This window comes from Fragaria vesca, linkage group LG1, assembly GCF_000184155.1.
Source record: "Fragaria vesca subsp. vesca linkage group LG1, FraVesHawaii_1.0, whole genome shotgun sequence".
Classification (NCBI taxonomy): Eukaryota; Viridiplantae; Streptophyta; class Magnoliopsida; order Rosales; family Rosaceae; genus Fragaria; species Fragaria vesca.
The window spans coordinates 6306335-6333307 of record NC_020491.1 but is presented as its reverse complement, the minus strand read 5'-3'; the positions used below and the strand labels follow the sequence as shown (position 1 = coordinate 6333307).

The window sequence follows — 26973 nt, the reverse complement described above, 5'->3', positions numbered from 1 at the left end:
AGGGTGAGATTCTGCTTTCTTATCAAACAGATGGAATGCTATAGAAGAATAGCTAGCTCAGTCTGTCTCTTAAGCAATAAGAAATAGGGGCGCGTTTGTCAAAGCCAGAAGCTAGGCCAGAAGAACTAGAACTTTTCCAACTTAATATGTGAAAATTCAAAGTCTACAAGAGTGCCTACCAGTCCAGTAGAAATGCATAGACTGCAGAGCCTTAAACTTACTCTGATATATCAAACGCTCTAGAAAATTTTATAGTATTTGGGATTATTCATTGTTTGCTCACTTGCTATGTGCTCTATTACAATTAGCAGAACTGCTTGAGCACTATAGAACTATAGAACATCTTGTATTCTTGTAAATTGTAATACACATAGATTTTAGCAGAGGAAAAGTTCCACTTCAATGATTTTCACCCCTTGTGTTAAAAGCTTTACCTCATTGAAGAAGTGCAGCATTCAATTCAAGAAAAGAGGCATCTCATCAAGAATCTCACTCTTTTAATTAATTTACCCTACTCATATGTCAATATCAATTCTAGGTTCATTTCAAGTTTCAAAGGACAGATGAGTTGATGGGGAAGGCACAAACAGTCCATTTATATGAGTTTGATGATGGTGATAGAACAGTGGTAACTGTATTAAAAGGAACACAGCTGACTCATTACCATTTTTGGTTACAGTAGCAGTACCTCATAATTTTTGTGAACTAAGTTAATCACAAGTAATGGAACTTGGTACACAAGGTAGCTTGATTCAATAACTAAGAACACCACTGTCATTGACCATTGACTGCTTTTTCAAAATGGCTTCACCTCTGTTCTCCCCTCCAACCACTAAAGTAAAAACTCACCCTTCTACTTAGTGTGTATTTTCAAAAATAAAAACAAAAACTTAAAGTGGGCAGGTAAATCCGTAAATTAAATAAGGTTGGAATCTGAAATCGGAAACTCCTGGTTTTGTGTGTCTATCATTTGTTGACAATTGAAGTGTAAGGCATTTTCTTGAAGATGAATTATCAGGTAACCATTATGCTCGCTCAAAAGATAACATACGCCGTATTGTTTTTCATGGTACGTATTATACTACGTACTATTGTATGTAGTACGTAGTAGTAGTACAGTAGTACTGGAGAAATTATTCACTTTAATTATAACGTGGAAATCACAATAAACATGTCACGAGCTACTGAGCTAGTCATATGATCATGAAAACTATTGTATACAAAGTTCTAAAAAATCGTATAAAGGGTTGGATACTAGCTAGGGTACGTAATGAAGCCATGAAGCAGTATAGTATTAGATATAGATGTATGCATAATGCATGTACAAATTCGTAGATCATAGCTATAAAGCAAACAGTGATGAGGTCAAATTAATAGCAAGTTTTTGAACCAAGAGAAGAAAATAGTGTAAAAAGCAGAAGCCAGAAGCAGAAGGAGACGCAGAAACATCCCAGAAACGCAGTGCTGGGAGTACTTGAAGACAGACGTACGTGCAAGCAGTGACTGCAACACCCAACTTTACCTTCCCTAAGCGCTTAAGCCTAACCAATGTAGAGCCTAGAGGACGAAGAGGCCTTGCATGACTTAACGATAAAAGCACTTCTACAGTCAGTAAAAAGCACTTCTCTGCAAATCGATCGACGTACGGCAATCTCTTGTCTTTGTAATGGCTGCTTCAGCAATAAGCAACTTTTTTGCTAATCAGTCCTTACTTATCATCCCTACCATTGCTATGAATGACATTGCCGTACGTAAACAGAGCTTGGGGTTGGGCTAGGGTTACAGATATAGCTAGCTTGGGGGGTCCTGTACTGGTCTATTTCTATAGCTATGGGAGAAAGAGCCTGGAATATGTGCTAGCTTGGAATATATGCTAGCTGCTTCTCTACAACTGGCTTCTACTCGCAGCAGAGTTCATGTTTCTTTGACCAAAATAGTAGTAGTATTACAGCAGCCTCTACTGTGTGGCTAGGATAATCACTTCTACTGTATAATGGGACGGATTATATGACGTTTTGGAAAACAAAACGATGGTTAATTTTCATATCTAATCTTTAATCGTAATTAACCATTATTCTGGTGCAAAAGGGAGGAAGAAGAATTTGTTAATGATTAAAGAATAATGTTTCTGTAATCCCATCAAAGGCAGAGTTGTAAGAGGAGGAGATTTGGGTTGGTGCAGCGCCGTGCAGGGTGGTGGTGCTAGAAACTCGATCTTGAGGTCTGTGAGAAAAATGGCTCTTTTTGTCTAGTTATTGGGTATGTCAGTGGCTCAGTAAGATGTGATTGAGTGATTTGATCACTCACTTCTGACTTGTCTCTCTGCCGAGACAGAAGTCACAGAACAGAGAGAAGCTTATATATATGATGTCATAATTTCACTCTTTTTAGTTTCTTTTTATAATCATCATTAAATTTAGAAATTAAAGTAGAGGTAGTCTAAAAACTTTAAACTCTGGCTATGCTTCTTCTTTTTTTATTTTTGTAGAATGTAAACTCTATGCATTTTTACTCATCAAGATTTTCAAAACTATGCAATTTTCTTCACCAAGATTTTCAAAACTAAGTAATAACAGTGAAGAGTTCTACTGTAAGTTTCTTAAAAACTAGAGCAATCTTAGTATCCTACCCACCAAACTTAAGAAATACCCCATATTTCTAGTTGTACACTTTTATTTATAAATTACAACATAAACTTTTATTTATTTACAACATCCGTCTTTTTATCTAGTTCTACATCATGTATGTTTCTCATTCTTATTAATAGTGATCGGTCATACCGGTTTATTTGTTAACTAAAAACGAACGTACGATTAAAGAAAAAATGGTGTCAAAACATTGATTGATAAACAAAAATTAGTATTCTCACATATCATTTAGAGAGCAAAATGCCTCCAATTTTTCTTTTACAATGAAAGAATCAATTAAACCCGACTCGACCCAAAATTGCGGGATCAAAATCGTGTTAAGAAAAAAACAACTATTAGGCTCAATGAAGGCATGTACAGAAAAAATCAAAGTATAGCCTAAAAAATTTTAGGAGGATCAAAAGAAGAAAAAAAAATTGGATTAGTCCCCTTTGACCCCCTCCTCCTTATTTGGGCACAAGGAGTGCCCCCTAGTAATTTCCTTATTACTTTCACCAGTGGATCAAACTCAATTAGCTGCAGCAATTGGGGTCCTTGGACTTGGCAGGCCCATATACGCAAGCCTGGGTGAGAGGCGGATCTTTGGGCTGGGCCTTGGAGATGGAATTGGGCCAGAGTTCGCACGACCAACACGAGGAGATAGGTTGACCTGTTCCAGTGCTCTAATCTGTAGGTCAGTAGGGTAGTCCCGCACACACCCGATTCTGGCTCCATTTCCAGTAGACCACTTGCAGGACAAGCGATTGCCCATGGGGGACATTGGTGGTTTTGCAATGCCACCATCAACCTTCTTGATCTCTTCAGAACGAACAGCGGCGATCAGTGCCTTCTCGGTCAGGTCATTGACATTGGTTGCGCTTGCGCCGTCCAATTGCACCGACTTGAATGAGTTTTTCTTTGTTAGTTCACCTTCAGTTTTCCTCATGGAAGGATACTCATCATCAATTGCACACCTCTGTAGAGAAAATGGACCAACATGTTAAATGACATTGACTTATGCACACAAACAACACAGATCAACATTGTCCGGCTAACGGTTACAATGATTTGTTCACTAAACGATGTAACATACTAACAAGTAACAACGTCACATCATTTAGTGAACAAATATGATGATGCTAAACTTACTGTCGTATGAAAATATAAGGACATTTACCTTGACATTAGCGAGGTTGACATTGTGATCTTGGAGGAAGCTGATGAATTCCATGAAGTTCTCTTCTGTTGGGTGGTAATGACCACTGTAAGGCCAAATAGCCTGAGATAACAAACCCAGTTAGAACATGACATAGAAACTAAGACCATATTTAAACAGATGCTTAATGTGGTATGTACTTTCGAGGCATTGGATGAGTTAGTACCTCAAGAACCCCATCATGGGCAACCAATCTTCCAGCTGCTGTGGTAGCACCTCCGGATAGAAAACTTGAATGTTGAAACTGACCCTTCTTCTTCGGACCAACATACAAAGCCCTTGTTGTGCTTAGCACAAATATCGACTTCGAACCTTCTTTGCTATCAACAAGGATCCCACTTTGCTTATATATGAGCTTCCCGTCGTGCACTACTACTTCATACGCTTTCCTTTCTTTCTGAAACATCAAACACACAGATAGCACAATCAGATATGTATAAATATGATTATGCAATGCACTGGCGCTGTAGAACTGTAATTGTAAATAGAGTTAAGACTTAAGAGAAGGTCTAGAACTAACCGGTCCAAGGTACTCAATGCACTGGCGCTGTAGAACTGTCCTCGAGCATTTCTCAAGGTTGATTTCTTTGCCATCTCCAACATCCAGCCTGCATTGTACAAATTGATCAGTAAGTTTGAAAGTTCACAACAGAAAATGTAACACCAAACATATTTGTTCATATGGTGGAGACAAATCAACATTAAGGCCAATCACTTACCAGTAGAAGAATGGCTGACTGCTCTCACTTTCAAACCACAAATCATAGTAGAAATGTAAATTGTGTCCATACCGATGGCGTGGGTCAATCTGTAGAAGACATCAAGAAGTAACAACTTAATGTCAGATCGAGCCCGTTTGCATTACAAAGAACATAAGTTTCATAAGAAATCTCGTCTTATTATTGATCATAGATGAAGTTTGAACTTACAGCTTCAAGCCAATGTTGAAGAGCTAACTTTTGTGCTTTCTCATCCTTAGACAAACCTTTTCCAACCTGAAATAACAAATTAATTAAGTGTTAGAGCTGGAATGTATACTAAGCTAAAGCAAATGAGCACAAATTATGTATAGGAAAAAGGACATACCCTGGCAGCTCTAGTCTTGGCCCTTGCCCACCGTGAAACGGCGGTTTCTGGCTTTTCAACATTGAAGAATGACACAGAACTCTGCTTGAGAGCTGCAGAATCTAAAGCTTTCCACCTGAAGCATTTGATAATAACCAAATCAGCCAAACCATTTCATCAAAGGAAAAAAATAAAATAAAAAATCAAGTACAATTCCAATGGTGGGAGATAATAACCAAGTGCTTAGATAATTACCATAGCTCTTTAGCCCCCGCTGGAGAATCTAATGTGCCTCTCCACCTAAACAATTTGAACACAACCAAATCAATCAGACCATTCTTAATCAAAACAAACTTAAATCAAAGCATGCAAAGCAAGTGACATAATAAATTACCATAGCTCCTCAGCCACCACTGCACAATCTGCAAGGTTTCTTCGAGTTCGGTAACTCTTGTAAACCTTCTGAAGTGTGACTGCTGCATCATCAAGCTCCTTAACCGGTCGAGGCGAAAACATAAACTCCGGTTGAGACACAGCAAGTGCAGGCATCGGTTTATGCTTCAATTCATTTTTCCCTCTACTTACTTCTGCCCCCAACATTTCCTCAAACGAGAGGCTCCTATCCAACACTACATTTTCAGGCTTGCAGTCCTTCAACCGGCTCGACTTGTTAGACTCATCGGAGACGGTCATGGTTTCAGTTTCCGTTTTGGTTTCTGAACTTCTCTTGAAGCTGTGTGATCTTAGTATCACACCCCCAACTTTGGGACTGATCAAGCTGAAGTTGTGAACAAAATCAAAGAAGTTGTATCTCTTAATCTCTTCCCATGCTAAGGAAAGCAAGGAATAAGATTGCCCCATAAAGATGGAACCCAGAAATTGATGGGTATCAAACACAAAAGGGTTGAAGGGTTTTGGGAATTAACCAAAAGGGAAACTCAACTTGAAGATCAAATCTTTCACAAGTGATTGTTATGACTCTGACTTGCTGAATCCCCTCACTTATATAGTACTATATAACTAGTCCCTTCAAATACGTGTCAAAGAGTTAGAAAGCGAAAATCGAGTAAGGGTGTTACTTTGGAATTTCGAGGAGGGATTGGTGGGTTTCAACGTTTTGAGTTTTCTTTGGTTCAAAGGGCACGAGAGGTTTGAGCAGTTCAAAGCTGGGGGAAATAGGAAAACAAAACCTGTTTTGGCTTGGAGTTTGAGGAGTGTGAACACAGGTTGGGTATAAAGTGTTTTCTAATTTCCACAAAAGATTGGAAATTTGTAACAGATGAAGAAGAAGACGGGTTGGGCGGTCAAAATAAGGAAGCTTATCTAGCTTTTGCCTGGTTTCCTTGAAGAAACACAGAAGTGGTTTGGTTTTAAACTCTGTGGAAGAACTGGGATTTTGATTATATTGTTCGGATTTTATATATATCAGTATCTTATATATAAACAGTCAACAATTTCAATTGGGTCGTGGGTCTTCATGGACGCGCCTGTTAAGAGAGTGGTGGTCTTGTCCTGTAGCCATTGTTGCTTCTTGTTGCTGTTACTGTCACTGCGTTTTGTTTTCTCATATCTTTAGGTCCCTTCTTTACGGACTCACGAGTTTACTACATTGCCCCTTCGTTTTTCTAACGTGAAGTCTCAACTACACCCTTGAACCCTTCAACATTTCAACTTTCAACCTACAAGGTTTTATGATCAAGGATCCGACATCAAATTTATCAAGAAAAAAAAAAAAAAAGGATCCGACATCAATTCATCTTAAAAGATTATTGAATGCAAGTTTGTGATGCTAAGCATTCTCTTATGAGATATGAGAACATCATGTTTTGGGTGTCAACAACTAAACGCTTCATAAATTGGACGTGACTTCACAATTGTAGAGAAACATTACTCATAAATAACCAGATAATGGTATTTATTGGGCTTCTAATCTAAGTTGGTAATTTACATAGTATTATTTGGGAAATTATTATTTGTACCCGAAACACCACTTGTTTTATGTTCCCTTTTAATCTCATTGGTCCACGTGTTTTATCCTTATTTCTGATTGGTGTATTTAATTACTTTTTTTTTCCACCCCGTGCTTATCCCCACATGAATATGAGTTATATGATTGGCCGGGTACAACACCTGGCAGTGCCACGTGGTGTTCCGGGTACAGAAAATAATTACTCATTTACATATATGATCATCGTTGATATTAACTTTTTGGGCGAGGCCAGCAACCCTAGACATAGGAATATCGCTCTTCGCAATTAAGTTTATATAAAAGAATTATCACTGAATCGGTGAATAGTATCATGAATAGCACTAAGAAAACACCGAAATCATTTTCGTTGTAATTTAAATACCGAAATACTATAAATGTTGCGACCTAAGTTGTTAGTAGTGGATAAATAAAGACTGGTCTATCTTAAGCTTCTTAATCGAAGTAATCACCTAGGAAATTAAAGTATAATTTTCACTTTCATGACTAGAATGAGTCCCTGAAAATGAAGCAAGTCAGTAGCAAAGACAAGACAAGATTATTTTGGTATTATACCTCTAGTGCTAGCAAATATTGGTTGTGAAGTAGAAGACGTGTTTCATTACTACATGAATACTCTTACACCTGCTAGCCACAAGTCAATACACACATAGTTATAGTCAAGAGTCGATTCAAGAAAAAAGGAATTATCATTCAACATGCTTGTCAATTGTCAAACAAGCAATCCAATCTTCCTCAACTACACCTTTGCACATACGTCTTAATTGATTATTCATCCGCATAGTTTAGTTAATTTATAGCCAAATACGTCCACCTATGAGACTGACCTTTGGCTTTCGTCTCGGTATGTATATTATTCTACATTTTCCAAAAAGAGCATTCATTCATTTCTTTCTTCCCCGTCGACCATGACTTAGAATGCCCTTCGGCGATCTTAAGGACTCACAAACCCTTGGAACAAGCTTTGGGTCTAAATCGGAGGGTAGAAATTTCTCCAAGAGAGAGCAAAAAAAACGAGGCCAGGCCTCGCCCTAAACGAATGAGCAAGAATGGCTATGTAGGTAAGGTTCTGAAAGAATGATCGCTTTGAGTTATGCTTGAAGTGTGTAATTGAGTTTAGGAATTAAACTTTATTAATTTTTTTGTATAGATAGCAACCATTTGAAAAAGAATAACCAATGACTTGCCAGAGCCAGTGACAGTGCCACAGTGCCGGGGAATATAAAGATCTTGAGTCCCTTTTTTGAATATTTTTATAATCACTCTTAATTAGATGAGTTGAATCTCATACAAGTTCAATGTTTTGTTGGATAATTCGATTGCAATTTACAATCTTATAAGCTAGAAGGTCGGCTAGCTAAATTTGTTGTGTGGAATATAAAACGAATGCATGGACCTCTAAAATGGTCGAGCCGTAGAAGTCACCGTAGCCATTGTACTATAAAATGTAGATTTGCCACGAAGGTGTGCAATGTATAAAGATCACAATGGCTTAACCCTTTTTTATTGTTATTTTTCTTATATCTAATGTGCCATATACCAATTATGTTAATCAGGTAAATGTAACACAATCCTTCACCTTTACGCTTGTCCAATACAAGAAATGTGACACTATTTGTTAGCAGTAATGAAAGGGACACATGCATCAATCATACTAGTTATCAATTTGATTACAGTGAAAGACATCAAATATATTTTAAACTTTATACTTAATCTATGTGCATGATATGATCATCTAACATGTTGCACGAGTCATGATCGGATACTTATCAATTTTCAATATATATTAAAAATATATATACAGTGTCTCGAACTCTTGGTACTCAATCTTCCACATATTTTATAACTACGTCGTCGTTCTTTAAGTTTTATGATGAATGCATGCACGAGTATAATACTATAATATGTATCACATGTTTTCATTGTCAAGGTAGATTTCATAACATGAAATCTACATATCACGTACTCACATACTATCCCCTTGTATACTAACGTTTCAAAACTGTGAAAAATGGAAACGAATGTGAATTTCAACTAAGAACATATGTAAAATGTGTTACATGTCTAGTCCAGAGAGTTTGGCCAACTCGTATGTATGCGACCAAGATTCATTTTCCACTTTTGGGGCAGAGGGGATAAATCAGTCAATTCCTACAATTTCCCGGAAATAAGGGGAATGGGTACTTTGGTAATTTAGGGAATCCGTGGAAATAGTCCCACATGTCCCCAGTTCCCGCCACAGGCTGTCGATATAGTTGACTGATCAATTTGCTGATGTGGATTTTGCTTTTATCTCGTGTGCATGGTTTTCAGTTGTACTTTTATTATTTAAGTTTTGAATTCCTGTCAACTTCTTCAAGCCACGAATCTGCTACGCGCTTTCTTCGTGGAAAATTTGTCTTCATTTTTTCCAGCCCCCAAAACGGTTGAGAGGAAGAATGCTATGTTTTAATGATAGGATTATTGTAAGAGTGTGACATCGTGCCGTTTTAGGTTAAAAAGAAATTACGTGTTGTAATGATTACAGTGTCTGGTAAAGATAAAGACGGAATAAACTCTACTGCTGTGAAAAGAATGAAATATCAATTTGATATATAAATCTAGGTCTGAAGACTGGCTCTATACTAAATTTTAGGACTTAGGGTAGGATCGATTAGAGTTTTAACTTTTAACTTAGTTAACAAAACTTAGAGCTGGATAAAATAGGGCCGAGACTTGAAAATGTAAACTCTTATCCGCCATAAAGGCTTATCCCGTTAAGGCTAAAAGAACAGGGTAGGGCCGACTTTCTAAATAGAGCTGAAATTGGCTAGTCTTTTTTTTTTTTCTTCTCAAAATTTTCTTAAGGATTATACCTAAAAAGTCTATTGCTAAGAATGAATGAAATACCGGTTTGATATATAAACCGTTAGCTACATGCGTATAGTATTCGATAATCACTGACAATGATCTGTGAATTTCTTTTCGCATTGCATTTGCATGTACTCGAACTCGTACACCTGAATTTGAGAATCATATGTAACTTTGTGGAATCAATGGTTGTCGTATGATAAGAAGTATCACAAGATGAATTATTGAGTTGATTGTTTTGTTTCTATTCTATTTAAGTAGACGTCATGCATATTGTAATGAATGTGTACATATCTAATGTATAATGTACATAATCCAACAAATGTACAGGTATTATATACCCCACTGTACCAATATTCAATGTATAGATAGCTTGGAATCTAATCAACCATTATTCTTCTGGTTCTTCTTCTTCTTTTTTTGACCTTGATGATACGAAGGTCCGTACCCATCAAGATCTCATAAATGTTTTGAAACAAATAATGAAACTAAACTTCCAGATCGGGGGCATAGATATGTATAACTTGTCATTATGGTATGTACAGTATATTGTTCGACTTCTCATTATTCTTCTTCATAATGTGATCGTATTCAACGACAATTTAGTATCATTGAGCACGTTGTTTGTTACACAGGTAAACATGACTCTATATCTAAATTCTTGTATTTGAAAATACAAGTGTGTAATGTATCCTTGTAATGTATACGAGTATGGGACAACACTACGTACTTTTTCACCCAAACACACTCAATTGATTAAAAAAGGTTGTTGGGTCACCATGCCCTAACTATTTCATGGAAAATACGAAGAGTACGTTAGGGTTACGTTTAAGAATAAATTTTGTTAGTTTTGGATTGATCACCTTTTTGGACTTTGATTTTTATATTTTCCTTTCAGTTTTAATTGTAGCTAAATAAAGAGCTTGCTCTTATGCCTGAGCTTGCTCATGTATAACCTACCAATATTTGGTCGTATTACTTCAAGGCCAATGAAAATATCGATATTTAAAATAAAATAAAAACAATTTTATCTTTGTTTGCTAGCTAGTTATGGCAGGGACCAAGAAATGACAGAGAAAGAAAAATGGGGAATATGGTCAAGATATTCCAGAAAATAGAGTTGCCTAATGGATTTGATCACTTATATAATTAAGTTAATCGTAATAGCAGCAGCCTCGGTTTAGCCATAGCTTTCATACATTGCAGACTTTCATTTGCAAATTGTACAAAGCTAAGACCTTGAAGAAACATATATGATTTTTAATGTGTGTTTAAGCCAACATGCCGCTGCATATAATGCATATAATCTGGGCACTTGAAGATATTATTATTCAGTCTTGACCTTCAAATTTGATGTCTATCTACTACCTTCTTTCTCAAAAGTCTTCAACTGTTTTTGTAATGGATAAAATCAAGGAGTAAAATATCCTTGATATTTCCTCGAAATTTCCGTTTTTACAATTACCGATATTAATTTTCATATCATTCTGATATTTTATATTTAGTCTATTTTTAGTCGAATATACAACTTTTAGATAAAATTTGGTAAAATTTTCATCGATATTCGATATTATCTCGATATATCCATCGATATTTTCTTTTTTCGAACTATCAAAATTTTCATGATCATCGATATTTTACTCCTTGATTATAAAATGGACAATATAATTCTTAGGAATTATGATCTAAAAGCACACATTGGGGTCCTCGGAGCAAGCTTGGGTCAGGGGAAAATTTATTGGGCTAGGCCTTAGTGAAAAGAAATTGGACCAGAGTTTCCAACGTTGGTAGACCAACTATTATTATTATGATTATTTGAAGAATTGGGTGGTCTTCTGACTCGCGCTTTTGCACTAGTTGCAATGCCAGGCCCATGGTGAACATTAGTGGTTTTGAACCGTCACCGTCAACCTTTTCTAGCTATCTTCAGAACAAACAAAGGATATTAGGTACAAACTTTTGCTGTTTAAAATAATTGTCTAAGTTTATAACCGGTATCGTGCAGGGCTTCTCTGTTACGGACGTCTGCACCGTTTTACGGTGCGGATTTCCGTCCGTTCGCCACCGTACGACGCTGCGTGAGGGCGCGCCTCCACCCAGCGGACTCCAGCAGCTTCCCCGACCATTTTCCATCCCCGGCGAGTCCGTTCTTTTCCAGTTTTCCGGCGAGATCACCCAAAACTTCAAATAAAGTCGATCTCGCCGGAAAACTGAAATTCGGCGGAGTCACCGGGGATGAAAAGTGGTTGGGGAAGCTGCTGGAGTCTGCATGGGTGGAGGCGCGCCCTCGCGCGGCGCAGTACGGTGGCAAAAGGACGGAAATCTGCACCGTAAAACGGTGCGGATGTCCGCACCTGAGAAAGGTTGCGGTATCGTGTATCTATATCCTATGTACTAAAGACTGTGTTAATATAATTATTTCAAAAACTAAAACATAAACCAAAACTTAGCAACTAGATCCGTTGCTTGAAACAATCTCATTTTTTACGATGACTTGAAACAATCTCGTTGAAAGAAGTATAAACGAGAAATGTTTGTTTGTTTGTTTTTGTTTTTACGAGAAGACAGCGAGAAATGGTCGGAGAATCCAATCCCTTGAGAGTGACACCTAGCGTTCAACTTAAAAAAACAATCAAATCGCACCTGGCAGCGTGGGGTCCGTGCCGCCGCCATTGCTCTTTGTTTTAGGTTGTTAGGTAGGCCCAACCGTTGCGTTGTCCAGAACTCCAAAACTCATCTGCTTAAAACCTCTTCTATCTTTCTGTGTCTGCCAACCATTTCCAATGTCCGAATCCAAACCCAGTCCAACGCAGCCTTCATCAGGTACGAGTTTTCTTTTCTAGCTATATCTAATATGCAATTCTCTCGTTTTGATCCCAATACGCTGATACCCTTATTGCTAATTTGCTCAATTTGATTCTTTATTTCTTGGAAGATTATTGTAAAGATTGGATTTTATTTTTCCTGATGGGTTTGAGATCATACGAATGAAGAATGCATATACTTGGTTGTTGGAATCTATTAAGATTGGGGTTTGATTTGGGATGTGCTGAATTTGACTACAATGAGATATATATGCTTCTTCAGGGTTTCATTTGCTTGTCTAGAAAAGTGAATGGATTGTTGATTATGGGGTAAAGTTTTTATGAATATTTTATATTTCTTATAGATAAAGAAGTAAAGACACCAAATTTGATTGAAAGAGCAAAGGAAGAGATTGGAGCAATGTTGCATCAAACAGACGAATCAGATCACCATGGCAAGGAAACTCATGGTCTGCGTAAAGACATTGATGAAAAGACCCCATTAGAGGAAGTTAAAGCTCCAAATGTGTTTGAGCGAATGAAGGAGGAGTTTGAGGCTGTAGTTGAAGCAATTCACCCTAAGAAAGAATCTGATCCAACTCTTGAAATTAAAACGCAGGAGAAAGCTGATTCAAAATTAGGTATTGAATTCGTGACAATGTTGCTTTGATTAGATGGTTTCTTGGTACTTTTAGTTGCACACTTGCACAGGCCATATTGTTAGTAATGAAAGTGGTTAAGAACATTATGTATTTGATTTGTTAGGTCATCAGTATAAATTATATTTTGAGCAATGCCATCGAAAAGATCAAAAATGAAATGTGTCTTTATTAGCCCTTAACTATGTTTCATGTTTGCAGAAACCAATGGCAAGTCACCTAGATTTTTAGACTATGCCAAGGGAAAGATGAAGACAATCATGCACCATGACAAGTCGCCAAAGCTTCACAACAAAGAGACTCACGGAACAAGTGATTACATTGACAGTACTACCCCAGTGGATCGCGTCAAGGCTCCCAATGTCTTTGAAAGAGCAAAGGAAGAAATCGAGGCCATTGTCCAGACGATTCATCCCAAGAAAGAAGAGAAGAATCCAGTCTCCTCACCCAAGAATAAGGAAGATGGATAGGCAGTGTCAATCGGAAAAGGGCTGGAGAGAGTGTGCTCTCCTTGCACTAACAACAAAGGCGGATTTGGGGAGTCAATCGGAAAAGGGCCGGAGAAAGTGTGCTCTCCTTGCAATAATAACAAAGACTAGTCTAGTTTGATAAACTTGTAAGTTGTAAAATCTTTTACTCATTGTTATCGACATTTTATATACAGTTACTTACATGAAATGAATATGAATACAACACACATGGGAGGAATTTATATAGCAATGAAATGTTGAAATAGACTTTTCTTTGCCTGAATGCCTGGTACTGTTGGTTGTTGTATTTAATTAAACCCAGATTTTCAGATCACATATCTTCTGCTACTTCTATCCAAACCTATCAGTTGCCTTTTTATATATGCTAGAGCCAGACTACAACTTTTGTGTGAATTAAACTAGAGCTAGAAAACAAAGAAACAGGGTATGTGGAAGCCCTGCCTTAAGAGAGAAGGCACAGCAAAACGGTGGTCATGACGATCACTGAAAACCCTCCCACAGATTCAAAGACTTCAACCGGAATACCATGCATGTTGTTGAGTCCCAACACAAGAACAGTTTTTGATCTGGTGGTTGTGAAGCTCTGACTTGTGATTTTGATCGTAATATAGGGACAAATCGAATTGAATTCGTAGCCTTTTTTAGTGATGAAACCTTTTGACTCTGATGTATTCACTCATCGTCAGCCATGTTCAAAACTCGTGTTGATGTGATCATCTGATTTATAAAAATCCATGGCGCTTTCACGTATTTAAGCAGCCATTTGCTCTTCCAAACCAACATTCTCCACTTTCATGTTCAAAAGTTCAGCTCTGGTACTCGCCATGGAATACACAAAAGGTTGTGTTTCTGATTCGAATGAGGTTGTTAGCAGTAGCATAAGTACTTTAGCTCATCACCACTCTCCCTCTTCTTCTTCACCTCCTCCTGATATCACATCCCTCAAACACCTCTCCAATAACCTCGAACTGATGGTTAACTCCTCTGACTTCGACTTCTTTGCCGACGCCAAAATCGTTGTCAGTAACGGCCGGGAAATCCACGTCCACCGCTGCATCCTCGCTGCGAGGAGCTCGTTTTTCAGGAATGTGTTCTCGGCGAAAGAAGGTAGTAGCTCTACCAGGTTTGAACTGAAGAACTTGGCAAAGGAATACGACGTCGGATTGGACTCTCTCCTAGCCGTTTTGGGTTACTTGTACAGTGGCAAGCTCAAGTCTTTGCCTAAAGGCGTTTGTGTCTGTGTAGACGACGCTTGTTCTCATGTGGCTTGTCGTCCTGTTGTTGATTTCATGGTGGAAGTTCTGTATGCTTCTTCAACATTTCAAATCTCAGAGCTGGTCACTCTCTACCAGGTAAAAAAGGCGCGAAATTTGTTTGTTTGAAGTTTAAGCTATGTTTACTTGTTTAGTAAGCAACAATGTTGATTTGATGTTGGTATTGCAGAAGTGTCTGCTTGACATTCTTGAGAAAACAGCCATAGATGATGTGTTGGTGGTTCTGCATGTTGCGAATATGTGTGGCAAAGCTTGTGAGGGGTTGGTGCGGAGATGCATTGAGATGATAGTGAAGTCTGATGTTGATATTGTCACTCTTGAGAAAGCACTGCCTCAACAATCTGTGAAGCGAATCACCGATTCGAGGCTGGCCCTTGGCCTGGACAGTTCTCGGAGCAGTAATTCTCCGAGTAACTTTCCAGATAAGCACACAAGGAGGATACACAGGGCTCTGGATTCTGATGATGTTGAGTTGGTCCGAATGTTGTTGAAAGAGGGGCATACAAATCTTGATGAAGCATATGCACTTCACTATGCTGTGGCATACTGTGATGCAAAGACTACATATGAGTTGCTTGATCTTGGAATCGCGGATGTGAACTGCAGGAACCTAAGGGGTTACACCGTGCTGCACCTAGCAGCGGCGAGGAAGGAGCCTAAGATCATTGTGTCACTGCTTACAAAGGGTGCTCGTCCCTCGGATCTTACATTGGATGGCAGGAAAGCTCTTCAGATTACTAAGCGTCTTACAAGAGCTGCAGACTTTTTCAAGTCGAATGATGAGGGGAAGGCTTGTCCCAATGACCGGTTGTGTATAGAGATATTGGAGCAAGCAGAAAGGAGGGATCCATTGCTTGGAGAAGCTTCTCTTTCGCTTGCAATGGCCGGCGACGATCTGCGTATGAAACTCCTGTACCTTGAGAATAGAGGTGAATACTTGCCAGTTGCCATGTCCTCCTTTTCCTTTACATATGATTTGTTTTCAGCTATGGATGTAGTCATGTAGGCTTATAAACTCCAATGCGTACCTTGAACTCATATTTGACCGACTGTTTCTTGTGTCAGTGGGACTTGCAAGGTACCTGTTTCCCATGGAAGCAAAGGTTGTACTAGGTATTACTCAACTTGACGAAACTCCAGCGTTTCCAGTAGCATGCCTGATCCGGAATAATCCCACCGGATCCCGGACAACGACAGTGGACTTGAACGAGGCACCCTTCAAGATTAAGGAAGAACACCTTGCCAGGCTTAGAGCACTATGCCAATCTGGTTAGAATCAGTTCTTAACAAATCAATCATTAATCTTTCACTATTAGCTTCGAAGTCTTAATAGTACTTTCTTATACACGCGAACAGTGGAACTTGGGAAACGGTTCTTTCCTCGCTGTTCAGAAGTACTGAACAAGATCATGGATGGGGATGACATGTCACAGCTTATGTACACAGGCGATGACACTCCAGAAGTAAGGCTCACAAAGAGAAAAAGGTATATGGAAATCCAAGAAGTGCTAAGTAAGGCTTTTGATGAGGATAAACAGGATATTGATCGTTCTGGAATGTCATCATCATCCTCTTCTACATCAGTAAGAGCAGTGAGGCCTAAGCTCACCGTCATAGATTAACATTTGAGTCAAAAAAGGCAGAAACCTGAAAGGGGCAGAAACCGGAGCCATTCTGTATGTTCATTCTTGGCTTCTTCATCATCTTTCTCAAGATCATAATTCTGTACTACATAGGATTGTAATAAGAGTGGGAACTGAGTTTTCTTGTTGTATCCTATCAATGCATAAATGGATATACTAGGTGGTGGTTCCTTTTTGTATCCAAAATGTTTTTGCTTCATCATTCTTTATGATGAAGAATAAAAGCAATACCCTGAAACATAATATAGCCCAAAACTCCTACTCCCATGAATCAAAGCAAAAGAAAAATATGTTATAATTTACATTATATGTGCCAAGCTGATACCTCAGGAGAAAGTTTTCTACAACCTAGGCCCTATACAGACAGAAATTGTACAAAAAAGGGGAAGTAAAGTAAATAGAAGTATGTCAAACTACAAAAGCCTCCATAGTTCTAAGGTTAAGGAGTTCTTGATTCACCTGGAAACTTCAATGGTTTGTATCTCCATTCTCAGATCTTTGCAACTGTAACACATTCATACTGAAGAGAGATATTATATATATACCTGTGCTATCAAGGCATTGATCCAACACATCCAGCTTGCTCAACCAGGTAGTTACTGACATATCCACTCCAATCGTGTGGCTTGACAATCAAATCATCAAAGTTGTGGTGCCTGGTAATTAAATCCTCCAATTCCTGGTAAACGTTTGAGTCATTGACTGCACATTCATCATCAAAAACTGAATTTTCATCTAGCAATTTCTTGGACACATCATGGTAAACATAGTGCACTTCTGCCTGTGGCTTGTTATTTTGAACTGAACTACATGACTTGTCAACCAAGGAAGCAGGCAATGGGGTTTCTTGCTGTTGAGTTGCAAGTTCTGCTTCTGGCAATCGATCAGCAAACACTTGAGGTTGGTCTCCACAATCACCAAAATCTTCAAAACCTTGGGCTGAAATTAACCTCCTTCTCTTTGCCAAATCGCCTCCCTCGAGCTCTCTCTTCATCACTCTTTTCTGCATTAGCCGCTCCACAAAATTGGGCTCTCTTGTTGTCTCGGTGAGGAAAAGCAGCATCGTCTGCTGCTTACACTCAGAAGTTTGAATCCTCTCTTCGAAAGCAATCAGCTGATGCTGCGAGTATTTCTGTTGCTGTTTGAGATTCAAGATTTCGTCTTTCAGTACATCCTGATCCTTCTTCAGAGTTTCGAGTTGGGCATCCAACCTGGCTTTTTTGGTTGAATTAACTGACACATTGCTTCCTTGTGGCTGCCTGTTGTATCTGCTTCTTCTCTTGATGCTTTTCAGCAAGTGCTTCTTCCCTCCTTGAAACCCTTCATTTGCAAACTCCCACCTATCAGGATCAACCTTCTTGAATCCCTACATTCAAAATTAGTACAACCATCACAAAACTATGGCAAGTAAACTGATAGCATATCTATCCCTATACTCAATTTGCAACAAGTACTACTAAAACTAAGATCAACATGTACCAAAATCATATATGAGTTAAACTGGAGTGAAGATTCAAACTTTAACTGCAACAACTACTAAAACTAAGATCATAATATATCAAAATCAAACTTCAAACTTCAACATGCAACAAGTACTTCTAAAACTAAGATCAGAGTGTACTAAAATCACATGAGTTAAACTAAAAGTAAAAAATAACTTTAACTGCAACACAAACTACTAAACTAAGACCATAATATATCAAAATCAAAAGTAAAGTTTACTCATACAGTCATATATGAATCAAAAATAAAGTTTATGAAAGAGGTATTCACATAAGTATTGAGCTGGCGAACGAAGCTTGCGAAATTGCTGTGCTTGAAGTACTTGGGTAATATGGTCTTAGAGAACTCATGGCAGTCCCTAACAATGAAGCTTTGGTGATCTTGGCTCCACGACACAATCGGGTCGGTTTCCGGGTCATCCACCACCTGAAAGGTCTTGTTCAGAAAAGGTGGCGGCCCATTTTCCAGCAAACACTCCATGGGTTTAGGCAACACTTTTGAAGAAGATGAAGAATATGATCCACTAAAACCATAATTGAAGCAATCTCTACCATCATAATCATCAACCACAAAATCTATGCTCTCTTCTTTGATCTGCACCACCTCTGGTTTTGATTCCTTCAGTTTCTCATTGGAAGATGACCCATGAAAATCACCACCTTTACAATTCAGTGCCTCTTCTTCTTCTTTTTCTTCTTCCTTGACTACCACAGCTTCATGTGGAGCCTCTTTGGGTTGTGAAATCTGGGCCTGAGATGAAAATGGTGAGCAAGATCCATCACCACCAACAGAAACGACCATTTCTTCTTGGTATTTGAAACAGGGTTTACAAGGAACGGAATAGAAAGCTGGAAATGGTGGTTAGTGAAATAATGGTGCTTATGTGCAGAGACGGTCAATTTCTGCCTCTTCACTACGAGTGAGTAGGTGAGTGACTGTGTATATCCACTTAAGGAAAAGTGCCACGTTTACTAGTTGTGCGACCAACATGTCCCCACGTACTTCAATCAAGGAAGCACTATCGAAGACAAAATTGTACTTCAGTCCAAGCCCCTCAAGTGTAGAAACTTCCAAATACCCCCAACTCAAACCCAATTTAAAAGACAATTTAAAAGGCACAAGGTTGTGTGTCTATGACTCTGTGAGCAAGCAAATACCAATACGTCTCAAATGCCAAGCCCAATAATAATAGTATTTAAATAGTTTTAGTCTAGTAAAAACATGTGAGGTTATAAGTGAGACGAACATTGTAAAAAATAGAATGTCATTAGTTTGAACTTTAATTTGTGAAAAACATCTTTAAGGAATGGATCATACCTTAATTTGCTCAATAATTTTAGAATGGTAGCTCACTCAACCATCATTTTTGAATATAAGAACTTCAGTAGAATAAGAATGAGATTATTATATCGTTGGAAATGAAAAATAAAACAACAATGATGAACACAAAATATAATTTCTTACACAGCATACTAAATATATAGAGTTTAAACATATAATGTATCGGCACAATCTTAAATATTCATAAATCAAGACATCATGTGTCTGTGTTTTGTTTTCTTTCTGATTTAGGAAAACAAAATTACAAATAAAACCATCTAAAGCACCATCTTTCGAACTGCTCAAGGTTCCCAAGCGACGATGACGAAATGAAACAAACCCAAGGACCCAAATTTAACCGTAAAAACCCATGTAGTATATAACACATAACTAAGGCCCAAGTTGGATTATGGTGTTATTTCTGTTTTTCATTAGTATCCTGCTATAAGGTATTTGTGATTTATGACAATCTGATTGGTTCATGTGACATTGTCTTGATGGTTAATGATCTATTTACTTCCAAGATTCCTAAACTTCTAGTTGTCAAGACCAGAGACGAGCAATAATCCGGACCATACAATATGACAATAACTACTTACGGGCACAACTTTAACGGATGATTAGCTTGTGCGAAATTGAAAACCTTATAATTGTGAGTCTTTTGCCGCCACCATTTTGTGATGGATGCAATCATACGTAGAAATTTGCTTACTTCATATAACACAAGACGATCAAATAACAAGCAATGCAGACAGCAGCTCATACTCTCCAGCAATACAAGGGTGAAAACGTTAAAGCATCAACAGATCAACTAATACACATTGGTTCTTACTAGATACTATAATGCCAACTGATTTTTCGAAAGTACTGCACCAGCAATCCAATTTGACACTGACGTTTGGATTTCAGATTGAACAGTTGGAGATAAACAGATAGGAGTAATCGTAACCTGTCATTCCATAAAGGCAAATCTAAATCAGCAGTGTAGGACTAATGGATCTCTGATACATTTTACTTGAAAAATGAATTGAATTTCAACTCACAAATCCATCTTCAAGTGCTCTGATATCTAGATCTTCATCTGCATTTTCCTGTTGCTCCTCTAAGAACTGCACGAAAACCACTGGATGGTTTAGCTTCACATAAACATACCTCATTCGGTCTTCCCTGATTTTCAATTCAAAGAATGAAAACGTAGAAATGCTAACATAAACATTTCCAACGTGGTTAGTTTTGCTGTCATTCATACATCACTTGTTTATACCTCTAAGCGAAAGAATTTTAAGGTTTTCTGGGAGCTCAATTTTCTGGCTACACCAACCGATTCAATCTCTACATTCTTGCGCTGAGAGTTCAAGCGGCGAGCTGCACCCTGAAAACAATCCAGGAAGGTTAAGCCATTCAAGGGTAACCATATGAACACTAAAACATTCGCTACACTGAAACTCTGAACATCGGAGAAACTATAGAATTTGTGTTGGTAAACCATTCATTACTTGATAGACAAGAAAGAAACTAGTTCTACTTACAGCTATTGAAGCTTCGCGGCCAAGCTGTGCTAGTTGAATACCAAGGCTTTGCTGGCTGGACATGAAATTTGCAGGGGGAGGATGTTTTTTTGTTGGCACAGCTTTCCAGCTCAAAGAGGACCTCCACTGACTCTGCTTCGTCACCTTGAAGCCCTATTTAAAATTCAAAAGTACTTATTCATTCAGAATTTGTTTACTAAAATGAAGTTCTCATGAGTAACTATTTCAATCTGAAGAACAAACCTTATTTGTCAAAGGACACCACGGAATCTCAATATTGAGTAAACAACTGTTGGGGAAAACTCCCTCCTGGATGCCCTTTACAGTTGCATATATCAATGGTGAGCACACAGCCGCTGCATCCTTCATGTCACTTTCACAGCTTACATCCTTCTTCCTATGAAATCAATTAAACAGTCTTACGCTACTGTAATGCGATTGATGTATGATAACAAAACAGAACAGTAACAGATAAGAAATGGAAGATGTAATCACCAATTCATTGATATGCACAGAGAGGGTACACCGCATAGCAATGCCTCTCTAGCTCCAGCAACAGCACCTGAGTAGAACCTGTTATCAAGCCATGAATAGTGCATGTTATTCATATATCAATTGCCACAAAGGAAACAAAGTCCACTAAACCACATCAAACTGAAGTCGTGTTGATAATATACGTCTACACGAAAGCTTTCTTCGTTTATTTTCTAGAGAATCTATCATTACAACATATCTTAGCCAACAAATTATTTACACTCACAAGCTGATTCCAGAACTTGATCCTCTGTTTATTCCACTGATTACCTGAAAATCAAAGATATGAATCAGCAATTGCATTGAGTTGACTAAATCTGAAGAAACTTACTGTAAAACTAACATATGAATTACCAAAGTAGGCCTTGAAAAGTTGAACAGTGCTCCTGATAATGCTAAAGAGACACAATCCGCAGGAGTCCCTAGTATCATTCATTAATCAAGTACATAAATCATATATGCATTCCTGATCAATAAACAGCTATACAAGTATATGCAACGAGAAAGAGAGGCATTACCGGATACTTCAAAGGCCGTGGCGCCATTGATTTGTGCAGAAGACACTGAAATTGTCTCACCAACAGTTACAGAGTGGCCAGCCACTGATCTATCTCTGCATGAGCCAGACAATGCCTTCTATATATTATTACAATCTTAGTCTATGTGGTTAGTACGAAAATGAAGAAAAATATGGAACTAAAATGAACTTGTGGAGAGAACTAACGATTTAGGAGCGCAGACGTAAACATCAAGATGAGAATCCAGGAGAGCTTGGACAAGAAATGTGAGACCAGGAGAGTCGATGCCCTCTCCATTTGTGACTAAAACCACTGGCTTTGGACACTGCTTGTCTTCAGAAGGCAGCAAAGAGCAACATGAAGAAGAAGAAGAATTACAAGAAACTTTGTTTGGTTCAGAAGCATGCTTCTCTGTAGCATCACTTTTGAGAGCCAAAACTTGTTGAAGATTCGAGATCAAACTCGGAGGCATGAAATTGGTTTTCAGAGAGGTTGTCATTGGAGACTTGCTCGTTGGAAATGGAAGAAAGAATGCAGAGACACTGCTTTGAAGATTCTTTTAAATCTTTTTAGGAGCCAAAAAGACATGAAAGTCTCTGTTAGTTGGTTAACGACCTTAATTATCTCCCGAATCTTTGCATTTGAATCTTAAATTCCACCTTAATCATGTCCCTCAATTCAATTATGTTGATTCCTAAAGTTTATTTCCTTATTTTCTCCTTTTATTTCAAGGAATGAATCATTATGGTAAGAGGCTTGGTTATGAAGTGGTCTGGCTCAAGTGGAAGGGTCTATGATTAGGTTGCACGAGTCCTCAGCTGCTTTAGGTCCCAAAAGAAAAGAGAAGCAACTTCCATGGAGTTTATATGAGAGCACCAGACAAGTAATCAAATCAATCTCCCTCCCAATGCTTTTGAAATTTGTCATCATAAAAGTGAACAGAGCATATGATAATTTGGAATTTGGAGGAGCCTTAACATCATTAGATTTGACTAAAGAAGAGTACCCTTTTCAATGAATTTGATTAACAAAAATATGAGTGAGCTTCTTGTGAGTCCTCATTAATGGTCCTATGGTCTACAAAGTGGGTACATAGTCCCACAGTAACCAGACTTCATACACAATTCAATGCTTTTGATCCTTTTTTTTTCCCCAAAATTGAAGCAAAAATGGTCCACTCCTTCCTGTAAAAACAATAACTCGATTCATTCACATGGTCTTTGCTATGTTGAAGAAGACTAGTAAAGCCTGTAATATAAATTCGTTGAGTACTACCACTACGGTACAAATCATATGATTTTGGCTCCTAGATTGGAGACAACTTCAATGCAGATCTTCATGAGATCCAGGACTACTTGGATTATTAGTGAAAAAAACAGACGATTCTATGATCCACGTTATAGCCTCATTATTCAGACAAGTGCAGTACAATTTTAGTTATGATATGATTCCGTCATCATTTTACCGAAACTAGCTTCAAGATTGTTAAACACAATGTAATTAATTTGCCGGAGTGGATACAATGCACCTTGTTCAAGTGAACCAAGTCCCGTGCACTAATAGTTGAATAACAGCGTTAATCGTTCTCTTACCTGAACTTCTCTCCCGCATTTTTTGTTCGACGTCTCTCTCTCCAAGACCTGAACTTCCCAAGGCTGATGAAATCAGATTCAAAATCTCAGTTCTTGCAATCACTTCAATTCCCATGCCAAAGCCACAAACTCCTCACGGCTCCTATCACTCACAGATTGCTTACATATAATTACTTCTACATGAATACTTAACAAGTCTACGATATCTGCCCAATATCTGCAATCATCAACAAATAATCAATACCCAAATGTCAGAGCAACCACAACAACATGCCTATTGATCCTTTCAATCATACCTTTCCAGAAATTGAAGACGACGACGGCGATCGGAGGATGATTAGTTCTATTTGTCTGTACCGGATCCACCGTGAAGAGCATGAATTCAAACCTCTCCAGCTAAGACAAAAAGCATTTCAGAGATCTCAATTGACGATATGTGGGTAAATCAGATGCAAAGAATGAATGAATCGAAGACAGATGCGCAGAAGCGGCGGCGACAGAAAAGTATTCTTCTTTTTTGTTTGCTCTTTAACGGTGTAAGTCTCAACATTAGTATCATATCAACAGCTGATCAAATGAACGGCTGAGATTAAATAAAAACATCTGGTTCCAGTACACCATGATGCATACAAGAACTTTCGTTAATTTGCACCGTAAGCTAAGGTGCACTAGTCATTAAGTCAGTCCACTGGGAATCACCTACAAGGACAATATGTCTTATGTCCTTATGGAACTGCAAACCAACAGTTAAAACCTGCATATACAAAAACCATAACATACACTATCAAACATAAAGCTGTTACTTGCTTTTCCACAGTGAAGTTAAACTAAATCCTCTAGTTCAAGGTAACTATGGTTAACATTCCTTCTTTAATTTGTGATTTTACTGCTTGCTGATTTTTACACATGTATAAGGGGTATTGTTTACATTTTATGTTTCAGAGTGGTGCAGAACAGATTAATAGTGCGTCGAGTTTTTTCTTATAGGGAGGCAGCAGATGATTGAGGTGCGTCGTTGTACTTTTTGTTTTTCTTTCTGATGTTTTTTTCCCCCCTTAATTTACACATGATTTGAAGTAGAAGATCGGGATAAAGCCATTTTACAAGCATATTTTTGAATGCTTCAAATCCAAATGAACAAAAATAATAATTCTTTCAAATACAAAAAATGGTGGTCCACTGTATACCATTGTAGTTATAAGGTTAAACTGTTAGAAATTGAAACCTTTAAGCTTATGAAAGCTGCCTTTTTTTTTTTTTAGTAAAATAACATCCCACTACCATAAACAGTTGCAAAACAACAGAAAACTCACATTTTAAAAGATTTATACAAATAAGGACGGAAGCCCAAACCCAAAACAATACAACATCAAGCCTAATCTAAATTCTAAATGCATAATGACCATGATACTCAGAATTTCGATAAAATTACAGACCATGCCACACACACACACACACACTCTCTCTCTCTCTCTCTCTCTCTCTCTCTCTCTCTCTCTCTCTCTCTCTCTAACATTTAATTTCATTTCTCTTTCTCGCCTCTCTGACCCCAGAACGCATCGTTTCGATCTCTAAACCATGGTGGTGGAGAAGCGTCTGCTGCAGAGCAGCGTCAACGCCAACACGGCGGCGGCAATGGACGACAAGACGATCGAGGAAATGTACCAGAAGAAGAGCTAGCTAGAGCACATCTTGCTCCGACCCAATACCTACATCAGATCCATCGAGAAGCACACCCAGACGCTTTGGGTCTTCTACTTCACTTTCCCCAGGCAATCTACATACTTCTCTTCCTCTTCTCTAAATTCGAAATCCAATTTTTGTTCAAGTTATTAGAATGAGCTAGAATTTAAGCTAGTTTCTTCATCTCTGTGCCTCAATTGGTATACGCATGCGTTTCAATTTTCGATTTTGATTGTAAATTTGGATCGATTTCTTCAATTTCTGCATGTTTAGGGCTGTTTTTAACTGTTAGTGTAGAATTGACTGCCTCCATTTTCGGTTTCACTCGTCATTGACTTGATCAGCTTCTCAATCTGTGTTTTTTTGTTTTCTGTTGTTTATATCATGATTCGGTTTAAGTTTCGAGCTTTCGATTGTTGTTTATGTAAAGGTGGATGAATTACGATTTGCTTAGAATCTCGAATTTGTTTCGGCTGTGTTGTAGACTAGATTTTAGGTCATTCTTTGGTTAAATTTTGCAATTGGAATGATTAAATGGAGTTGATTGTGCAGGAATAGGATCAGAATCCGAGGAGCTGGTGGAAGAGAGTGGCCATGGCTGCTATGGAGGAGAATAATGCATTATTATCCATTATTACTGTGTTTTGTTGTTTTTGTGTGCTGTTACTACGTGTTGTTGATTCATGCTGCTACTGTGTACAACTAATTTGTGTTGTTGTTGTGTGCTGTTACTACGTGTTGTTGATTCATGCTGCTACTATGTGCTGCTATTACGTCTTGTTGTTGTGTGTTGCTACTGTGTGTTATTGTTATGTGCTGCTACTGCTTGTTGTTGCTATATGCTGTTATGTGCTGCTACTGCTTGTTCCTTCTATGTGCTGCTACTGTGTGCTCTTCGTGCTGCTATTGTGTGTTGTTGTTGTGCGCTGCTACTACGTGTTGTTGATTCATGCTGCTACTGCTTGTTCCTGTTATGTGCTGCTAATGTGTGCTCTTCGTGCTGCTACTCTGTGTTATTGTTGTATGTTGCTGCTGCTACTATGTGTTGTTGTTGTATGCTGCTGCTGCTACTATGTGTTGTTGATTCATGCTGCTAGTGTGTACAACTAATTTGTGTTGTTGTTGTGTGCTGTTACTGCGTGTTGTTGATTCATGCTGCTACTATGTGTTGTTGTTGTGTGTTGCTACTGTGTGTTGTTGTTATGTGGTGCTGCTACTAGTTGTTGCTGCTATGTGCTGCTGCTACTACTTGTTGCTGCTATGTGCTTCTACTGTGTGTTGTTGATTCATGTTGTTTCTATGTGCTGTTACTGTGTGGTGTTGTTGTGTCTTGTTGTTGTTGTGTGCTGCTACTGCGTGCTTTTCGTGCTGCTACTACGTGTTATTGATTCATGCTGCTACTGTGTACAACTACTTTGTGTTGTTGTTGTGTGTTGCTACTGCGTATAGTTGATTCATGCTGCTGCTATGTGCAGCTACTACGTGTTGTTGTTGTGTGTTGCTACTACGTGTTATTGATTCATGTTGTTACTGTGTACAACTACTATGTGTTGTTGTTGTTGTGTGTTGCTACTGCGTATTGTTGATTCATGCTGCTGCTACGTGTTATTGTTGTTGTGTGTTGCTACTGTGTTGTTGTTATGTTAACCCCTGCTACTACTACACTAAATTATTGAAA

The 26973-nt window shown here is 38.2% G+C and overlaps 5 protein-coding genes and 1 non-coding gene across 6 annotated transcripts; 2 read left to right on the top strand and 4 right to left on the bottom strand.

Moving 5' to 3' along the window:
- Nucleotides 1-2858: 2858 nt before the first annotated feature.
- On the bottom strand, nt 2859-5884 carry LOC101303548. Its single transcript, XM_004287529.1, has 9 exons — nt 5303-5884; nt 5164-5208; nt 4930-5044; nt 4773-4838; nt 4563-4651; nt 4364-4451; nt 4010-4240; nt 3805-3906; nt 2859-3603 (listed from the first exon to the last, which is right to left on the bottom strand). Exons 1-9 carry the CDS (start codon nt 5767-5769, stop codon nt 3157-3159), a joined length of 1650 nt encoding a protein of 549 aa, XP_004287577.1. The 5' UTR covers nt 5770-5884; the 3' UTR covers nt 2859-3156.
- Nucleotides 5885-12467: 6583 nt separating this feature from the next.
- Nucleotides 12468-13913, top strand: LOC101303263. The gene is made up of 3 exons (XM_004287528.1): nt 12468-12568; nt 12915-13190; nt 13410-13913. The coding sequence occupies exons 1-3, from the start codon at nt 12529-12531 to the stop codon at nt 13676-13678; spliced, it is 585 nt and encodes a 194-aa protein (XP_004287576.1). The 5' UTR covers nt 12468-12528; the 3' UTR covers nt 13679-13913.
- A 610-nt stretch (nt 13914-14523) lies between these two features.
- Nucleotides 14524-16595, top strand: LOC101304918 (regulatory protein NPR2-like). Its single transcript, XM_004288913.1, has 4 exons — nt 14524-15051; nt 15143-15902; nt 16039-16242; nt 16330-16595. Exons 1-4 carry the CDS (start codon nt 14524-14526, stop codon nt 16593-16595), a joined length of 1758 nt encoding a protein of 585 aa, XP_004288961.1.
- A 567-nt stretch (nt 16596-17162) lies between these two features.
- On the bottom strand, nt 17163-18947 carry LOC101302973 (heat stress transcription factor A-2-like). Its single transcript, XM_004287527.1, has 2 exons — nt 18390-18947; nt 17163-17982 (listed from the first exon to the last, which is right to left on the bottom strand). Exons 1-2 carry the CDS (start codon nt 18918-18920, stop codon nt 17170-17172), a joined length of 1344 nt encoding a protein of 447 aa, XP_004287575.1. The 5' UTR covers nt 18921-18947; the 3' UTR covers nt 17163-17169.
- Nucleotides 18948-20277: 1330 nt separating this feature from the next.
- LOC101304623 (5'-nucleotidase SurE-like) lies at nt 20278-22519 on the bottom strand. The gene is made up of 10 exons (XM_004288912.1): nt 22227-22519; nt 22021-22115; nt 21857-21924; nt 21729-21772; nt 21464-21541; nt 21212-21365; nt 20969-21121; nt 20704-20811; nt 20483-20548; nt 20278-20388 (listed from the first exon to the last, which is right to left on the bottom strand). Exons 1-10 carry the CDS (start codon nt 22517-22519, stop codon nt 20278-20280), a joined length of 1170 nt encoding a protein of 389 aa, XP_004288960.1.
- An 886-nt stretch (nt 22520-23405) lies between these two features.
- On the bottom strand, nt 23406-24070 carry LOC101302688. The gene is made up of 2 exons (XR_183696.1): nt 23909-24070; nt 23406-23829 (listed from the first exon to the last, which is right to left on the bottom strand). It is a non-coding gene; the product is annotated as an uncharacterized LOC101302688 (transcript).
- Between the last annotated feature and the right edge of the window lie 2903 nt (nt 24071-26973).